This window comes from Gopherus flavomarginatus, chromosome 3 (assembly GCF_025201925.1).
Source record: "Gopherus flavomarginatus isolate rGopFla2 chromosome 3, rGopFla2.mat.asm, whole genome shotgun sequence".
NCBI lineage: Eukaryota > Metazoa > Chordata > Testudines > Testudinidae > Gopherus > Gopherus flavomarginatus.
In genome coordinates, this window is record NC_066619.1 from 235,818,455 (window position 1) to 235,836,366 (window position 17,912).

A 17,912-nucleotide genomic window follows, 5' to 3' on the forward strand; every position below is an offset into this window, starting at 1 on the left:
TTTGAAGTTAATACTTCATTCAGCTATCCTGAGAAGAGGTGGCTAAAGCCCCTGAGAAGTGCCACATTTGACTTTCAACTTAAAGCACAGGTGGAAGCTGATCCAGCCTGCTCTCAGTAGGGCTGCTTACATTAGTAGGCAGCAGAGGTGGTGATGGTGTTGTTGAAGTCTCTTCTTTTGGGTGCAGGTTGTCCCGAGAAGAAAATGGGGAAACCATGAGAGCAAAAGGCTGGTTTGCAAAAATATAAGGAGTAGACAGTATCTAAATTGGAGTGGAAGGCAGAGGAAGATTGGTGATTAGAGTACTTGAGTGACTATTGAAATTTGCATTCAGTTCCTGGCTCTCATTTCCTGTAGACCCTCCATGTCTGTTGGCGATCATTCTTCCCAATGATTGTGAGGTGAACTCATGAATCATCAGGGTTTTTTTTTTGTGAGGTGCTTAGCTTCCACAGAGCTTGAGGCCGTGTAAGAACGTAGTGGACAAACCAGGGTCTTGTTAGATTCTTTATCTCCTTGCTTCCTAATAGGTGGAGCTGGAAAACTGTATGTGCTGGACTATCTGTATGGGTATGGATGTTCCACAGTGGTTAGTGCATCTTGGAATATATGTGGGAAGACATATTTCCCTGCAGTGTTTTGTTGGTCTGTGGAATTCACTGCCACGGGGGCAAGAGTCAAATATTATTGCTGAATAATTGAATGATTACTAAGCTCAGTGTAAGTTTTGCGTCATGCTCAAGGTGTAAGGTGAAGGAAGGCGTTTCCCTGATACATAGTTTTTTTATAACTGGCTAAGTACATTTTTCTTTTTTAACCTTTCCCCTGAGGTGGCTAATGAATTTGATGGACCAGTGGTTTGCTCTAGTATGGGCAAATCAGACATTTTCTGTTAAGGTCATTTTGAGTTAGCGAAGTGTGTGTGTGTGTGTGTGTGTGTGTGTGTGTGTGTGGCTTTATATAGGCATATCAAAGTACTGCTAAATATAACTGATGGTTTTATTTAAAATTATTAAATACAGTAAATCGTGCTCCCTAATTTGATTGTATTAATGCATATACCTAATGACGGCAGTTACATGTTTCATATTGTATTTGTTCTTGGTTTTCTACTTCAGTCGGCCACCAACCTGCCATCACCCCAGCCAAGAGAAACACAGTTGTCACTTTGGCCCTTGCCCTGCATGTCGTCAGTCCTGCCAGAAAGTGTTAAAGTGCAGTCACTTGTGTCCTGCTTCTTGCCATGATGAAGCTCTTGTGAAGCAAACTGGCTTGGTAAGACAATAACCAGAAATGTGTTACATACTAGCACTCTCCTTAACAAGAAGAATGAGGAACACGTCTGTCCCTGATTTTATGTTGGAAAGTATAGCTACTAGAAGTAAATAATTAGGGATAGATATGCTGCGTGATGCTTAACTGAGAAATTAAGGTACTGCTTCTAGTTGCCTTGTTTAAAATCTAATTGCTTTTTATCCTGTCCATAATTGATACTCCATAGTTAAATTAAGAGTCTTCCTTTTCTTTCCTCTTCCCCCATGTCATTTGTTTTTGTTAACAATTTTATTTAATATCTAGTTTTTTAATATCAGCAGTCTACTTAATTTTTATTTGCCTTTATTCAAATTGATGGTTAGCTTGCAGGTATTTGCTTAACTATCATATTAGGAAGCAAAATAGAAAACTGTACGTTGAAACTTTCAGACCTTAAACTTCATGTGCAAAGAATAGTTAGAACTTCAGAGTAATTATACTCCTGGAGTAGAGTATTTTGAGCAGGTGAGATCGTATTGTTAATTTTACTTGCCTTTCCTCTGTTGTAAAAGCATTCTAAATATTAAACTAATTTTTGACTTGTCCTTGTCCTCAAGTTAAACAGTAAGGGAATGAAATCATGACTTGTGGTATTATAAAGCCACTTGGCTTTCAGTCTCCTATTCTTAGCCATGCCAGAAAACGAAATGATTATACAGGCATGTACTGCTTTCATATCTTAGTTCTAGTAATAGAATTTCTTCATTTGGGGGAAAATAGACCTGTTAGAACGAAGATCTTACCAGGCATTATGGATATTTATAGCTAAACGGATGACTCCAGTTGTCACCAAGTTTATTTTATATACAGAGGCTCCCCAACTTACACAAGGCGTTCCATTCCGGAATGCCTGGCGTAAGTGGAATTTTGCATAAGTCAGGGACGTATACCCGATAATTACACCAACCCCCCCCGCCCCCCCCCGAACACTTACGGAACTTTTTCTGTAAGTGCGGGTTTGTGTAAGTCGGGTTTGCGTAACCTGGGGAGCGTCTGTAATATAATAATATAAACACAGCAATGTATTTGTTTTGCTCTCAGCATCAACCTGCTGGTCCCTGGGAACAGCCATCTGAGCCAGCTTTTATTCAAACTGCATTACCTTGCCCCCCGTGTCAGGTTCCTGTACCAACGTAAGTATAAAGTTTTTTACTTTTTAAATTGTATCAGATTTTACATTGCTGTGTAATGTGTTTGAAGCCATCACTCTTTGTGCTTCTGAATTTTACAAGGATTTGTACAGATGCAGCCTATCTTACTTACATTTTTGGTGGAAACATAATATAAGGCAGGGAATTTTTCGGTGGCCAATGGGTAGCATACTGGAATGGTCTTCTCAATGCACTAAGAGATGGATAGGAAGAGTAAAATAAGTGCCTGATTTAAAAATCTGTATAAACAAATGCACAAAGCTATGTTAAAAGAATATTTTACAGATTGGGGACTGAGGCACAGAGAGATCAAAAATATCCACTAATTTGGGTGCTCCATTTGAGACACACAGGACTTTATTTTTCAGAATACCTAACATTATATAGCACTTCATGCTCAAAGGACCGCTCCCATTGACTTCACTTGCAGCTGTGAATGCCCGGCACTTCTGCAAATCAGAATCCAGTGTCTTGTGTCAGTTGCCCACAAAGTGAGGAATTAGAGACCACTTGTGAAAAGTCTGGTTTAAATGACTTGACTAGAATCACATAGGAACTCTGTTGCAGAGGCTCTGATGACTTAAAAGATAGTACAGATAAATTCTAATTCTGTGTGAAATTATGAACTTTCTGTATCTTTTGACTTCATTTTTAATGTGCATTCTCTTTGACCTTCTCTATTGTCTGTTTACCTCCATGTTGGACTGAAATTCCAACAAGGTAGTGGGACAGGACTGCCAATAGAAAGTCATTACATCTGAAGTGCCCTTCCATTGAAAAGGAATAGCCCTAAACAATCCACTGTATTCCCATCAGGAATTGGTTTATTGTGGGAGATGTAATCTGGAAGTTACCTGGCAGGAGTCTGTGATCACCTGGGGAGTCTGATCCTGAGAATCACCTGACGGACAGGAAGGTTATAAAAATACAGGAACTGCTCTCTTCAGGGTTCTCTTCAGCCATTTTTACTAGTGCAAGATGATGGAAGCTACTGCACGCTCTGGCTAAGCCACAGGGACTGGAGGACCACCAATGCAGGTGGTCTCCAAAGAACTCCCAAGGCGAGGGCGAGCTAGAGGGAAGGGAAATGTATGTAGGTTATTTTTTTAAAGATCCATGTATTTTTTCATCTGAGTAATTTAAAGAGCAAATAATGTATAAGTCTTTGTGCAAAGTGTGAAGCATTTAACATACAACTACAATATGCCTCCAGCGAGAGTTAAACTATAACCCAGAAGGTTTGTTCATTTGGTGGGATTCGTGGTGAGTATGTTTTCAAGCTGTTGGTGTATCTTGGGGGAGCTGGCATGGTCCTGGGGCCTAAGGCAAGTGGGCTGAGGGACTCCATTTCCAGTATGGAGTAGCAGACTGAGAATTAGTGCGCAGGAAATATGCCACAGGGACGAAGGGAGGAAACAGTGCTGTAACTTTCTGAGACCCAGGAAGTTTAAAACACACAGGGATCCAGAGGCTGGGATTTCCTTCATAACAGTTTAGTGGTGGGTAGCCAGTCAGGGGAGCACAATCAGATATGTGACGGGCCAGGATAGAATCCATTTCTCCAGGGCAGCATTTAACTGCCTTTACCATGAAACCTTCCTTTGTCTTCCTGTAGTCTCCTACCTCTTTCATTACATGGTTTTGGAGCATCTGCAACAAATGAGGCAGGGTCCTACAGACAACAGCCGCCTTCTTTATACAAGTATGATTTTTTACCTAGAGTGGCTTCATCCTCTGTGCTTAATGAGGCAGGGTTACAGTGGAAAAAGAAAGTATGTGATTACATAGTGCATACACACAAGGGGGGCAAATTCAGGTGGCACAAGCAACCGTAATTCTGGCATTTTTTAGTTTTTTTAAGCATTTGGCTCTGAATTTGGCTCTCACTTTTTTTATAATGGATTCTTTCCCACAGCAAAACATTGATACTACTTCAGATGTGTTATTGCTTTAAGGAATACAGCTGTTTGCAATTCTCTCATTTTTTTTCTTCCTCTTTGCAGGGAATGTCTTGGGCAGCATGAGGTGAGTCACAGAGAAATGACCATTTAAGCAAAATATGAAGTGTGCATCATTTTGTTTTGATTGATTAGTTCTTATAAAAAGTATTTGTTGCATTAAAATCTATGAAGTGTTGTTCATTAGGACAAGTATCAGAGGGGTAGCTGTGTTAGTCTGGATCTGTAAAAACAGCAAAGGATCCTGTGGCACCTTATAGACTAACAGATGTTTTGGAGCATGAGCTTTCGTGGGTGAATACCCACTTCGTCAGATGCATGTAGTGGAAATTTCCAGGGGCAGGTATATATATGCAGGCAAGCTAGAGATAATGAGGTTAGTTCAATCAGGGAGGATGAGGCCCTGTTCTAGCAGTTGAGGTGTGAAAACCAAGGGAGGAGAAACTGGTTCTGTAGTTGGCAAGCCATTCACAGTCTTTGTTTAATGCTGAGCTGATGGTGTCAAATTTGCAGATGAACCTTCACCGGTTCATTCACCTGCACGTCCACCAATGTAATATACGCCATCATATGCCAGCAATGCCCCTCTGCTATGTACATCGGCCAAACTGGACAGTGTGTACGGAAAAGGATAAATGGACACAAATCAGATATTAGGAATGGCAATATACAAAAACCTGTAGGAGAACACTTCAACCTCCCTGTTCACACTATAGCAGACCTTAAGGTGGCCATCCTGCAGCAAAAAAAACTTCAGGACCAGACTTCAAAGAGAAACTGCTGAGCTTCTGTTCATCTGCAAATTTGACACCATCAACTGAGGATTAAACAAAGACTGTGAATGGCTTGCCAACTACAGAACCAGTTTCTCCTCCCTTGGTTTTCACACCTCAACTGCTAGAACAGGGCCTCATCCTCCCTGATTGAACTAACCTCATTATCTCTAGCTTGCTTGCATATATATACCTGCCCCTGGAAATTTCCACTACATGCATCTGATGAAGTGGGTATTCACCCACGAAAGCTCATGCTCCCCCAAAATGTCTGTTTATTCTATAAGGTGCCACAGGATTCTTTGCTGCTTTCATTAGGACAGTATTATAGCACTGTATTAGAAAATGTACAACAGTTGAATTTTAGATTGCTCGATCAAAGTTTAAATTCTTGGCTTTTGAACTACATTTTATACAGGTGATAATGGTGAAGTGCTCTTGGATTAATAAGTGTATTTAATTGCATGTTGTCTGTTTCATTAAGTATTTCACACTCTTTCATTTGGCTGATATGTAAGCAATGTTCCCTCTCTCCACATCGAATTTTCTTGTTCAAGTAGCTACTATCATTACATTATTCTTCAGAAGGGATGGAGGCTTTGCATTGCATATGGGATAGTAAAATGTAATGCTACTGTACGATTTAGATGCAGAGTGGGAAGATTGGACAGTGTGGTGGAGACTCTATGAGAGATCCTGCCAATTAAGTTGTCATTTGATGCAGCCTTCTATAATCTAGAAGTAGAGATTTTCTGTGTCCATTTACTCTAGAGGAAAAGGTAATTAATTTTTCACAATAATTTTAATAGTTAGAGACAGTTATAAAGTGGTAAATGATTTTTGGATTACTTTTTCTAATTAAAGTTTCACTAATTTAAAATTACAGCTACATTTTAATGATAGTATTAGCAGGTGTTTTGTTAGGCTTATTGCAGACTTTTTGCTAATATGTAATAAGTTTTTGTAATATCAGTGACATTCTAATTTAGAGCCCTTTTAAATTAGACAATCGAGATGTTAAATGTATTTGTTAGCTGTCATTATGATTCATAATTCACATAATTGTTACCATAACCATGAGATTTTAAAATCAAATGTTCATTGTTCCCATATAACTTCTTTGTAGAAGTGGAGGGAAAAAATATATAAACAAAATACAGTAAAGATCAAAAACTGCATGTTACAAAAGGTAGAAATGCTTACCTTAATTGTTTATCTAATGGAGACCTGCCTTGGGAAGGGAACCCCTGCCTGTAAGTACTCTCCCCTTGCAAATGTTAAAGAAAGTAAAGCTGCCTCTAGCATATTGGCAACCAACCTCAAAATAAGAACTCGTTTTTCTCCCACACTTTCCTCAATATATTTCCAATTTATGCTGGAATATTTTTATATAAAATGAATGTCTACGTTTTGGTACACCATGTACTGTTGGCTTGATGTTGTAGATGCCATGTAAGTGCATCTACAAATTAGTTTTGAATGTTGAAGTAGAAACTACGCTATCTTATATAGTAATATGGAAGGTCAGATGATACAAAGTTGTTTGTACTCTTTAAAAGGTTAAGTAAATATTTAGTATTGGCAAAAAACTCTCCTAATCTTGTGTGCACTTTGTTCTATAGTGTAAACGAAAAAAATATTTACAGTATGTCTCCTTTAATTTAAACAAAATTGGTGTTTTTTTCCTTGGTCATTTAGTGCATATCTATAGAAACCTGAGAAGTATGAATGTGTCAGGATTTAGGTTTATGGTTTTGTATCTGCATAATTTCAGTGGGGGTGAAAATAGGACAAGTTTCAGAAGTTAGATAAAAGGTATACAGTTCACATGTGCTTTCTACAAATACTAGAACATTTTTATAGAAATTGCCTTCTGTATAGATAGACTTAGTGTGTGTAACCAAAATCAGTGTTTTTACTGATCTCAATTTTATAGGTCAAAAATAACACAAAGTTGATCTAAATCATTTCTTCTTTGTAGTGAGTAGTCTCCTTTTCAACATCATGTATGGACACTTTCTTTCTACCTATTTTACTTCAACCATTTCTCAAGCTTTCTACATGTTTTACTTCAAGCTATTTCTCCAAGACTACAATGGGTCTGCACTCATTGCGATCTCACTGTAGTGGGGTTTTGTCCACTCAGCAGGATGAAAAGGGGTTGTGGCTCCTTTAAGCTCCCCTGCTGCCTTTGGGCTATGCAGGAAGAGCAAAGGGGGCAGTTTACCAAAGCCAAGGGCAACTGGAAGAGGCTGGCTCAGGTGGGACGTTGGCCATTGTGTGTACTGGGGTAGGTAAGGAGGTTAGGTCAAGTTGTCTCGGCCTAGCAGGTAGCAAGAGTCCAGTGCAGGTAGGGAGTCCGGTTCCCTCATAAAAATGATGTTGGAACTAGACTTTGGGAAAGGCATCCCCTAATGAAGTGTGGAAAGGTGATTGGCTCTCTTAATGTCTTAGAGACAACTCCCTTTTCCTATTGCCTCTACTACCCTTGTATGAAGTGGGCGGCAGGGTGGTTGTATGTCACAACAATGGGCAAGAACCAGGTTGGGATGGATGAAGGCTGACAACAGTCCTCCCAAATAGGTGGGAATGATTAGGGAAATAATGATGGCCTGTGTTGTACGACCGATTGCAGAATATTTTCCAGGTGAGGAATATTAATAAAATTGCCACCTAATTAAATCACATCTGTTGCATTTTACCTTCCTTCCTGCATGCCTGGGGTAATCTTATGTCCCTTTTTATATCTCATTGCTGCATAGGAATGTGTTCTATATGTCACTACTTATGGCACAGACCCCTTCAGGTCAGTGTTGTCCTTCCTTCCCCTGCCCCACCCACATTAGAGATATTTTGGGGCTTTGAGACAAATTTATAGTACTAAGTCATGTGAATTGTATTCTGTCATGAAATCCAAAAGTGTGCCATAAATAAACCTTCATGCCCATATTTGAAATCTGCATGTTATTGCACCCTTTTGACTGTGTGACTTCTAAAGGCTGATGCATAGGCTTCTAAAATACCCACTACAGAAAAATACATAAACTTAAACTTCCCCAAACATATATAGGGTAACTAAACACAGTCTAATAAATTATGTAGATAAACCTGACATGATAGACTAGAAATTTGTTGGATTTTTATTCCCTCTCTACTACAAATAATAGTTCACTTGTGCAGACAATGTGAGAACAAATGCACTGTTATTGCAGTACATACAGTAATCTAAGTAACCCATTGAATACCTATGTGAAATTAGGGTGGGTTTTTCAGCAGATTACTGTTCAGGCAGCATGCCTATCATGTAAGATAAATGCATGCTGTGAAGAATGGTTGGGAGGAGATAATGAGCACATATCTTTGTCAAAATATAGAGCCTTTCATCTTCATGTATGGAATACCCTCAATGCTAGAACTTGTAGGTTTATCATAAGTAAAGTTTATTTCAATCCAAAACAATCTCTCATCATGGTCAGGATTTGATGTATCACTAAAATTTCATGGATTGATACATGAACAAAATTTGAGCCTGTTTAAAGACCTGATGTCAGTTATGTCTTATAATCATCTTCCTCTATATATCTATATGGAAGGAAAACAGAATTTATGGCTAGGTTCAAATCTATATTGAGAGAGAGTGCATGAATTTACACCTTCACAACGGGAAGAGTCTATCTTTGAGTTTATTTTTCGTTAAACAAATGTAATTCCATAGAATTATTCCTTAAAGATACCTGCAAATAGCTTCTTAAAGCACTTAAATACTACATTGATTGGGTACTATAGACAAAATGGAGTGAAAATGTGTCTAGGTTAACATGATGCATGCCCCCGAATCATTTGACTTCTGTAAGAGTGGCATTCAGCGCATAGGGGAACTTTCTACCTTCCTTTCCCCCTATGTTGATATAAGCTGTTGTGAATATATGGTAGTGGAAGTCTTTTATTAAATTCTAGTGGCTTGTATGCATTGACTCTATGTACTTTTGTGGATAAAACTTGTGTATTTTGTCAGCCAGCAGAGTGCAGTTTTCTTCCTGCTTGAGTTTTACAGTATCGTGAATCAAACGAACAATATCCTAAACATTTAGATGATTGGTAGTAAGAGAAGGAAGGAGGCCCTTATCTGGAAAAATCTGTGTTTGTTTATAGTGCATATTACATACATTAAACATTTTTCATGGATTCCTCTAAGATACATTTTTAACATATATTGCAATATTCTGCTGCTACCCTGGTAGCTACTCAGCAAAAGGAGCTCAGGTTATTTAGCAGTGCCAGTCAGAGGAACTATTTACAAATTCATTACAACACTTGCTATACTATATTATCATTTATACTGTACTACTGAGATTTTTCAAGTAGTGTGATAGTTTACAAAACAAAAAAACAACACTAACAATGAAACAAACATTTTGGATGCTAGTTGTGTGTTCTTAACACTGAATGCCTGAAGAAGATAAGTATGTAAGAGATGGAAGAGAAGAAGAGTTCAAGAAGTAGATACTCATGCTATCAAAAATAGACTTCATTTTGTTTACATATATAAGATTTGAATTGAGCACTTTAATTTATTTAGGTGTTAGATGTACTTATAAACATTGTAGTAGATCCTTTCCATTGCATTGCTTGTTTTGTATTGGCATTTGTACCTTTCAGGAAGGTGTTTTGTTTTGTTTTGTTTTGTTGGGGCGGGGTGGTGGGTTAGTTTGTTTTTGTTTTTTTAAGCAGGGCTTATAGAATTTGGGTATCTTTTTGTATATATCTAGTAAATGATCCACCACTTGGAACAGAAGAGTTAGTTTTATTGCCAGATGACCATGCGTGTAGCAAATTTATAAGCATAAGTAGTATGATTCAACAAGACTTGGATTAAAATGAGGTTCCCTTTGGGCTACAAAGTAGTATTACTGAATAGAATTTCTATAAATGTGTGTGCTGTAACTTTTTTTTCTTAGTGTTGCCCTTAAAAACCCTAGGAAGTGACAATTTAAAAGTCTTTTTATATATCTATATCTATATATCTCTGTATATTAGTACAATTGATAGCTTTTCATTTTCAGGCTTATAGAAATGGAAAGGCTGCATTCCAATTTTAATTATCAAGTTATAGTCTAGTAGTAAAACAATCTAACAAATCATAGTTGCTATCTAAACTGAAAGTTTTTTGTCTCATGGATTACTTTGAATTTTGGATTCGTGTGAAAACTCCATTTCTTGTAGCTGTAACAACAGATGTATCGACTTATGGTAATTTGATGGTTGAATTTTGGAAAATGAGTAAGTTTGAACAAAGTCAATTCTTCTGGGACACATTAATTAAAACCTTCATGCTGCAGATGGAAGCAGAGCCAAGTACGCCTTAATCAGATAGAGTATCAAATAGCGTTTATTTTTTGTGTATTTAGAATGCATTTTACTTCCTAGCACTAAATGGTTTAGTCTTCAATTTTCATTCCATACTTGGTTTAGAAATTTCAGATAATGTTTTTAAATAGGTTTAGTTTGTTAATCAGTTTGGCTGTATTAATATTTTGAATAGTCCCTATATTAGTCATGAAGAAATAAATATCTAGTACATTGACACAGTGTTTAAAGACAGTAGATGAGTACCTTTCTCCCAAAAGACATTTGTTTAGCTGTCTGGAAAATAAGAGGATTAAATTTGTCATCTTTTCCAAATTGTCATATTATGATTAGGTATTCATTTAGGTTACTGCACATACTACAATAATTGGGCAAAAGTTGCCTGAATCTACAACACTAGATACTCATAGTTCACTAGTTTGCTTAAGGTAATTAAATATTAAGAGGTAATTTTAAAATAATTTTATTTTGCTTTGATTTAGTGATTTCTGTTATGGGTATTCTAGACAGTCGTCCCCCCGTTCCCCCCCCCCCCCCCCCGTATAATGGGATATTCATACTGTCATCCTTCTGTATGGAAAGAACAGCCAGACTCCTTTTTTTTTCTTTTTGTACAGCCAGTTTGGTGGTGTCTTATTATGGTTTTATGGTCTGATTTTATGTTCTAATGGTTTTGTTTTTCTCAATTTTAATTTCATTTTTTTAATTCTGATGCAATGGGTATATTAATCTAACGTGTGTACATTCTTTTATACTAGCTCCTTTTTAGATGTGGTTTAGTTTTAGCCTAAAATAGAGTTATGGTTTTAGTTCCCTAATTACCTGTTTAAGTGTAAATCAAATACTAATTTTAAAAGCAAAAACGAACAGTCCATCCACTCCTAAACCCTCTATCTCTAGTATTTGAACTTCCTCTATATTTTTGTCTTTGGTTTTAATTCCACTTTCCAGTTGCAGGCAGGTCTTTAAGTTGTTCTGTTGCTGATATTAAAACCACTTTTCATGCAGAAAAGACTGGGATGAGCTGCTCAAATTTAGAAGATTTTGTACTTCCTCTCTTCTTAGCTCTATCCCTCTGCAATCTCCTTCTGGTAGATCTGTACTGGGAAATGGTGAGGCCACATTTTCTTGTTCCTAATCAGTTTATAGAAGTGATCTTCCACTCTCATCAGCTTTTTTCCTATTATCTCCACCCCATCAACATCCTTGAAGCTATGGATTTCTTGACCTGCGCTCTTCTGATAATGGTAGTGAGATGAACTGTATTAGTCATTATAGTGTTCCAGCAGCAGGAGGCTAAACTAGAATGCTTGCTTTAAGGTGCTCTTTTGGTCTGTCAGTGACATTCACAGCAAAATGACTGATAGCTGCCTGAAGTCAGAAAGCGGAAGTGAAACTGGAAAAGAAAAGAAAGTAACTTCAAATATTAATTAAAGCATTGTTTTCTAAAACCCCAGAAGAGCCGCCTACTTCTAGGTATTTGGGAAGATAACTCATGCTTCAGCCAGCATAGAGAGCTTCAATTTCCGCATGTTACTATGGAAAGGTGGAGTAATTTGGCAATAGCAACATTAGATTTCTCTTCCACGTGTCCCATACCACAATCATATAACCAGCCCTCTAGCCAGAGCACTACTCAGGTTCCCTGTGGAGGATATCTTATTTCAGTTCCATCTTTTGTCTTCCCAGCCCCTGAAAGGTCTGTCACCAGAGTCCACACAGCCACAAAAATGAATTATTATAGAAATTACATGTATGTGAGAGTTGGGGAGAGATCCCAGTTATTTGAGGTGGGGGCAGAACTTTGAATAAGGCCTACAAAATATTTGGAAGTGTCAGCGTATAGATAACAATATGGAGCCTTTCATCTCCTGATTTCCCAGTTGGAGTCTAGCAAAACTGTAAGTAGTTACTGAAAGTTATCCTAGTCTGACAAAATTTGTATTCAGTGCTCTGTGAAATTATCAATTTTCAATTCCTAATGGATGGGTGACAGCATCACAAACAAAATTTGCATGTGAACATGGTGTATTAATTAAAGGATGGGAACTGGGAGGGAATAAGTTAACATTCTAGTTCTACCACTGATGCACTGTTAGATGTTGGATACCTTTCTGTGTTCTGTTTCTCCGTGGAGTTACAGTGAATATGCTTAAAGTTCTGATTTTAGAGATTAGAGTTTGAGATCTGTCCAATGATATATCCTATATGTAGGGAGACTATGGAACTTAATTCTAGAACTGGAATGGACTTTGAGTGAGGTCACTAGACATTGTCTCTCTGTAGGGTTATTGAAGCTTAATTCTTTAACAGTTGTAAAGCACTTTGAGAAGATCTAACAAAGGACACAATAGACATGCGAAGTATTACTAAAACATACTGAAAGTCTGCAACTGAAAGTCTATTTTCCAGCTATTCAGTGGCTATGTTTTCAGAATGCAGGTTTGTTACAGTTTTTTTTATTTACTTAGATATAATATAAAATCAAGTACATAAACTTAATTGAACTTTTCATTTTGCTGTGTTAATTAAGGTTATTTGTCAAAGATATTCAGAAGCATCAAAAGTTCTGTATGGTGAAGCTAATGCCATATTTTGGGTTTGTTTTTTTAATCTTTTAGGTGAGTCCTTTACCATGTCACTCTGCGGGCCCGTACTCATGTAAAAGATTTTGTGGACGGCTGCTTGATTGCCAGAATCATACCTGCATGAAGGAATGTCATAAATGTACCAAAGTAAATGGTAATGCTGACAGGCAAAAGGTAAGTTTTTTTTTTTTATTTTTTTTGAGGTTGTATTTTTCTTTCGTCTGTTCTTGGCTCAAGAGCACAAGATTTGCAGTCAGGAAACATACCCAGAGCTGGAAACAGAACCTATGTTTACACTAAAGGATTATTCAGATTTTACATAAACCGGTTTTGTAAAACAGATTGTATAAAGTTGAGTGCACGCAGCCACACAAAGCACAATAATTCGTTGGTGTGCTTCCATGAACCGAGGCTAGCGTTGATTTCTGGAGCGTTGCACTGTGGATAGCTATCCCGTAGCTATCCCATAGTTCCCGCAGTCTCCCCCGCCAACTGGAATTCTGGGTTGAGATCCCAATGCATGATGGTGCAAAAACAGTGTCGCGGGTGATTCTGGGTAAATGTTGTCACACATTCCTTCCTCCCTGAAAGCAACGTCGGACAATTATTTCGCGCCCTTTTTCCCTGGATTGCCCTGGCAGACGCCATAGCATGGCAACCATGGAGCCCATTTTGCCTTTTGTCACTGTCATCGTATGTGTACTGGATGTCGCTGACGGAGGCGGTATTGCAGCGCTACACAGCAGCATTCATCTGCCTTTGCAAGGTAGCAGAGACGGTTAGCAGTCGTTCTGTACTGTCTGCTGCGCCATTGTAAATTGGCGATGAGATGACGGTTATCAGTCGTTCTGTACTGTCTGCTGCTGTCATGGCTGCTCCTGGCTGACCTTCGCTGAGGTTGGCCGGGAGTGCAAAGACAAAAATGGGAATGACCCCCTCGGGTCATTCCCTCCTTTATGTTGTTTCTAAAAATAGTCAGTCCTGCCTAGAATATGCGGCAAGTGTATCAGAGAACCAGTGTATCAGAGACCCAGAGAGCACAGCCACTCCATGTCAGATCCAACAGAAATGATGAGCTGCATGCCATTCTAGGGGGTGCCCCTGCAAGAACCCCACCCATTGCTTCCCTCCTCCCCCAACCCTTCTGGGCTACTATTGCAGGGTCCCCCCATTTGTGTGATGAAGTAATAGAGTGCAGGAATAAGAAACACTGACTTTTTAGTGAGATAAAATGAGGGGGAGGCAGCCTCCAGCTGCTATGATAGTCCAGGCAGTACAGAATCTGTTCTTTAGACATGAAAGGGGGCTGGGGGGCTGATGGAGTTCAGCCCCCAGTTGCTATGATGAGGATGGTTACCAGCTGTTCTGTACCATCTGCTGGGAATAACCAGGAGTCATTCCCATTTTTACCCAGGCGCCTCCGGCCTACCTCACCTGAGGCCAGCCAGGGTCACTCACGGGATGATAACCAGGATGGCTACCAGTCCTACTGCACTGTACCGTCTGCCACCGGGGAAGGGAGGGGAGAGGATGCTGCTCTTCAGTGCCACAGCACCGCGTCTACCAACAGCATGCAGTAGACATACGGTGACATTGAAAAAAGTCAAATGATTTTTTTCCCTTTTCTTTCATGCGGGGGAGGGGGAGTAAATTGACGAGATATACCCTGAACCACCCCAGACAATGTGTTTGACCCTACAGGCATTGGGAGCTCAGCCAAGAATGCAAATACTTTTCGGGGGCAGTGGGATAGCTGGAATCCTCAGTCCCCTCTCCCTCCCTCCATGAGCGTCCATTTGATTCTTTGGCTTTCCGTTACGCTTGTCACACAGCACTGTGCTGTGGACTCTGTATTGTAACCTGGAGATTTTTTTCAAATGCTTTGACATTTTGTCTTCTGTAACGGAGCTCTGATAGAACAGATATGTCTCCCCATACAGCGATCAGATCCAGTATCTCCCGTACGCTCCATGCTGGAGCAATTTTTCAATTTGGGACTGCATCGCCACCCGTGCTGATCAGAGCTCCGTGCTGGGCAAACAGGAAATGAAATTTGAAAGTTTGCGGGGCTTTTCCTGTCTACCTGGCCAGTGCATCCGAGTTCAGATCGCTTTCGAGAGCAGTCACAATGGTGCACTGTGGGATACTGCCTGGAGGCCAATACCGTCGATTTGCGGCCACACTAACCCTAATCCGATATGGTAATACCGATTTCAGCGCTACTCCTCTCATCGGGGAGGAGTACAGAAACCGAATTAAAGAGCCCTTTTTATTGATATAAAGGGCCTCGTGTGGACGGAAGCAGCGTTAAATCGGTTTAACGCTGCTAAAATCGGTATAAACGCGTAGTGTAGAGCAGGCCTCTGTCAGTGACTTACTTGGTGACCTTTATCGAGTCACTTAACCTTTCTGTGTTTTCATTTCCTCATCTTTAAAATTGGAATAATGTCAATTAGCTATTTTGTAAATGTTAAGCAGTATTATTATTCCTATTTTAACATTCTAAAGCAAAGTAGTCATGTAGGGTGGGTTTTTTCCTTCCAGTATCACTTGTATATTTTTATAAACTTCCTCCAGAATCAAATATGACAACCTTTCCTGGGTTGTGTTGCCTACTGATGTGGTGTTGGGAGGAATACAGGTTTATCTTGAGGGGTGAGGTAAGTAGGGTTTCACGAACCCCCTTATAGTCTGTTGGGGAGAAATTGCTCGCCAGTCAAACTTGCAGTACAGGAGGCCAGCAAACCATTTAACAGTAGAGCAGTTCTACCTCGTCACTAGAAACATGGCAGAGCCACAAAGCTGAGATTTCCACACAAAAAAAATTGTGACTGCATGTTAAGATCCATCAAGAGACCACTGGAGACTATTTAAACAAAATTCCTACACTAGAGGATTGTTTTTGTTTTTCAAGTACATTAAACCAGGAGTTAAAAGATAATAGTTGCTGGAGTTACAATGAAACAAAAATGAGAGATTGGGCAGGGGTGAAGAACTGTCCTAGCTTTGAGTCAACAAGGTGGGTAAGGTAATATCTTTTATTGGACCAAATTCTGTTAGTGAGAGACACACACTTTTAAACCTTACACATATCAGTTCTTTAGGTCAGGGAAAAATATTCAAAGTGTCACAGCTAAATACTAGGTGAAACAGATTGTTAAACATAAGTAGGTAACCTACATTACCATGGCCCTTTCAAGGTGAATGTGGTCCATTAACACCACTATAGTAATAGGACAAAAAGGGAGGTTAGTCATCAGAACTGGCACACTCAAAACCTGATCAGATCCAGCAGGACTGGAAACAATTTATTGTAGCCAGTAAAGGGAACTAAAGTCACTGTGTCTATCCTAATCTCATTTAAGGGTCTGTGGTCCTTCATGGGTCTACTGAGATTTGTGAGGCACCCTGCTACCACCAGCTCTTACATGAGGAAGCCTTGTTTGTCTGCTGTGGGTCAGCTCTGACTCTGTTAGCCACAAACAACACAAACGCTTCCCTCTCAGCCTATGCAGACTCTGCTGTCTCTCCGCAGGCTAGTGATGGGCACACTTCAACCCCTGAGCCCTCCGAGTGTCCCACTGGAGTGTCCACTGGACACTTGCAGTATTCACAGATTAGCTGCTCCCAAAGAAGCAGTACTCCCCAGCTTGCAAGTTACCACTGAGCTCTTCGCTCTGCAGCACTTATTTAAGTTTATAGTGTAACTTAAGTAAGTTTTTATAGTACAAGTTTAAAAGTTCATTTAACAAAGGGAAGAGCTCCAAATGGTAGCAGGTAGAAATATTGGAAATAAATGGTTACATATAAAATAAAATCATAACATGCATTCTAATCCCCCCGTCCCCAGCAATACTCCCCTAAAACATTGCTGTTACTCTTAAACAGGAAGCCCCAATGCTAATTTCTTTTTCCTCTTTACCTCTTTCTTGTCAACTTCACAATCTCTTGATTGGTATTTGGCTCAGACTGTGGATAGGCCTCTGTTGTGAAGTGTACAATACATGTGTGACCAGACAGAGGAGAGATGAGCATCTCCTCCCTCGTACCTGAAAGGAGCATGTTTATCACCTTCTGGTGACCTTCCTTAATTCATATATGCCTTAGGAACATAATTTTCAGTACAGATGCATAATTCCTTAGACACTATCTGTTGATATATTTAGTGATTATGATGCCAGTGGGCTCTTGATAGATGCCACCCATAGTGAATTTTATGCATATATCCAATGCAGGGTATCCCTTTAAAACGCTAAGCACTCCCTGTGCCCTCTATCATTTGGCTCCAGAGGTCCCTGGGTCTCAGGGTCTATGCTCCTGCAAAAATTGGAGGAAGAAAAAGTGTTGGAACCTTCATACTGCATGGAGAAGAATGTAAATGTTTTGCTGAGGTGTAGCAAAGGTTCATCTTGATTGTCTCAAAGTAACACATTCCCTTCTTGATTTGGGAATCACTCATGAAATTTTCTCATTGAACATTTCAGTTTGTTAGATCTGTTCCTTCCTCACAAAGTATGTTACAACCAAGACAATTTTGGACATTAACAAGTTCCAATTTTTAGGGCCTTCCAAATAAAGGATTGTTGACTTGGTCAGAGTAAAATTCTAGTTAGAACAAAGGCTCAAGTTTTGGGGCTGACTGTTTGAGCAGTTCCTTTGAGCCATTCATGGGTATGAAAAAACTTTCCAAGCTCTTCAGATACAGGTTCTGTTAATTCCAGTATGCATAACCCCAATTGGGAAGCTCACCAAGAAGGGTTT

At 39.4% G+C, this 17,912-nt stretch overlaps 1 protein-coding gene across 5 annotated transcripts in view; it reads left to right on the forward strand.

The window, feature by feature from the left end:
* NFXL1 (nuclear transcription factor, X-box binding like 1) overlaps positions 1–17,912 on the forward strand; it is a 96,115-nt gene that overhangs the window by 44,329 nt on the left and 33,874 nt on the right. For 4 of the 5 annotated variants that reach the window (XM_050947500.1, XM_050947497.1, XM_050947499.1 and 1 more), the window contains 4 exons: positions 1,119–1,275; positions 2,356–2,447; positions 4,469–4,490; positions 13,185–13,325. In XM_050947500.1, coding sequence (XP_050803457.1) covers positions 1,119–1,275; positions 2,356–2,447; positions 4,469–4,490; positions 13,185–13,325 — 412 coding nt within the window. The remainder of the gene's footprint in view (positions 1–1,118; positions 1,276–2,355; positions 2,448–4,468; positions 4,491–13,184; positions 13,326–17,912) is intronic. The other variant, XM_050947498.1, reaches the window with a different exon arrangement.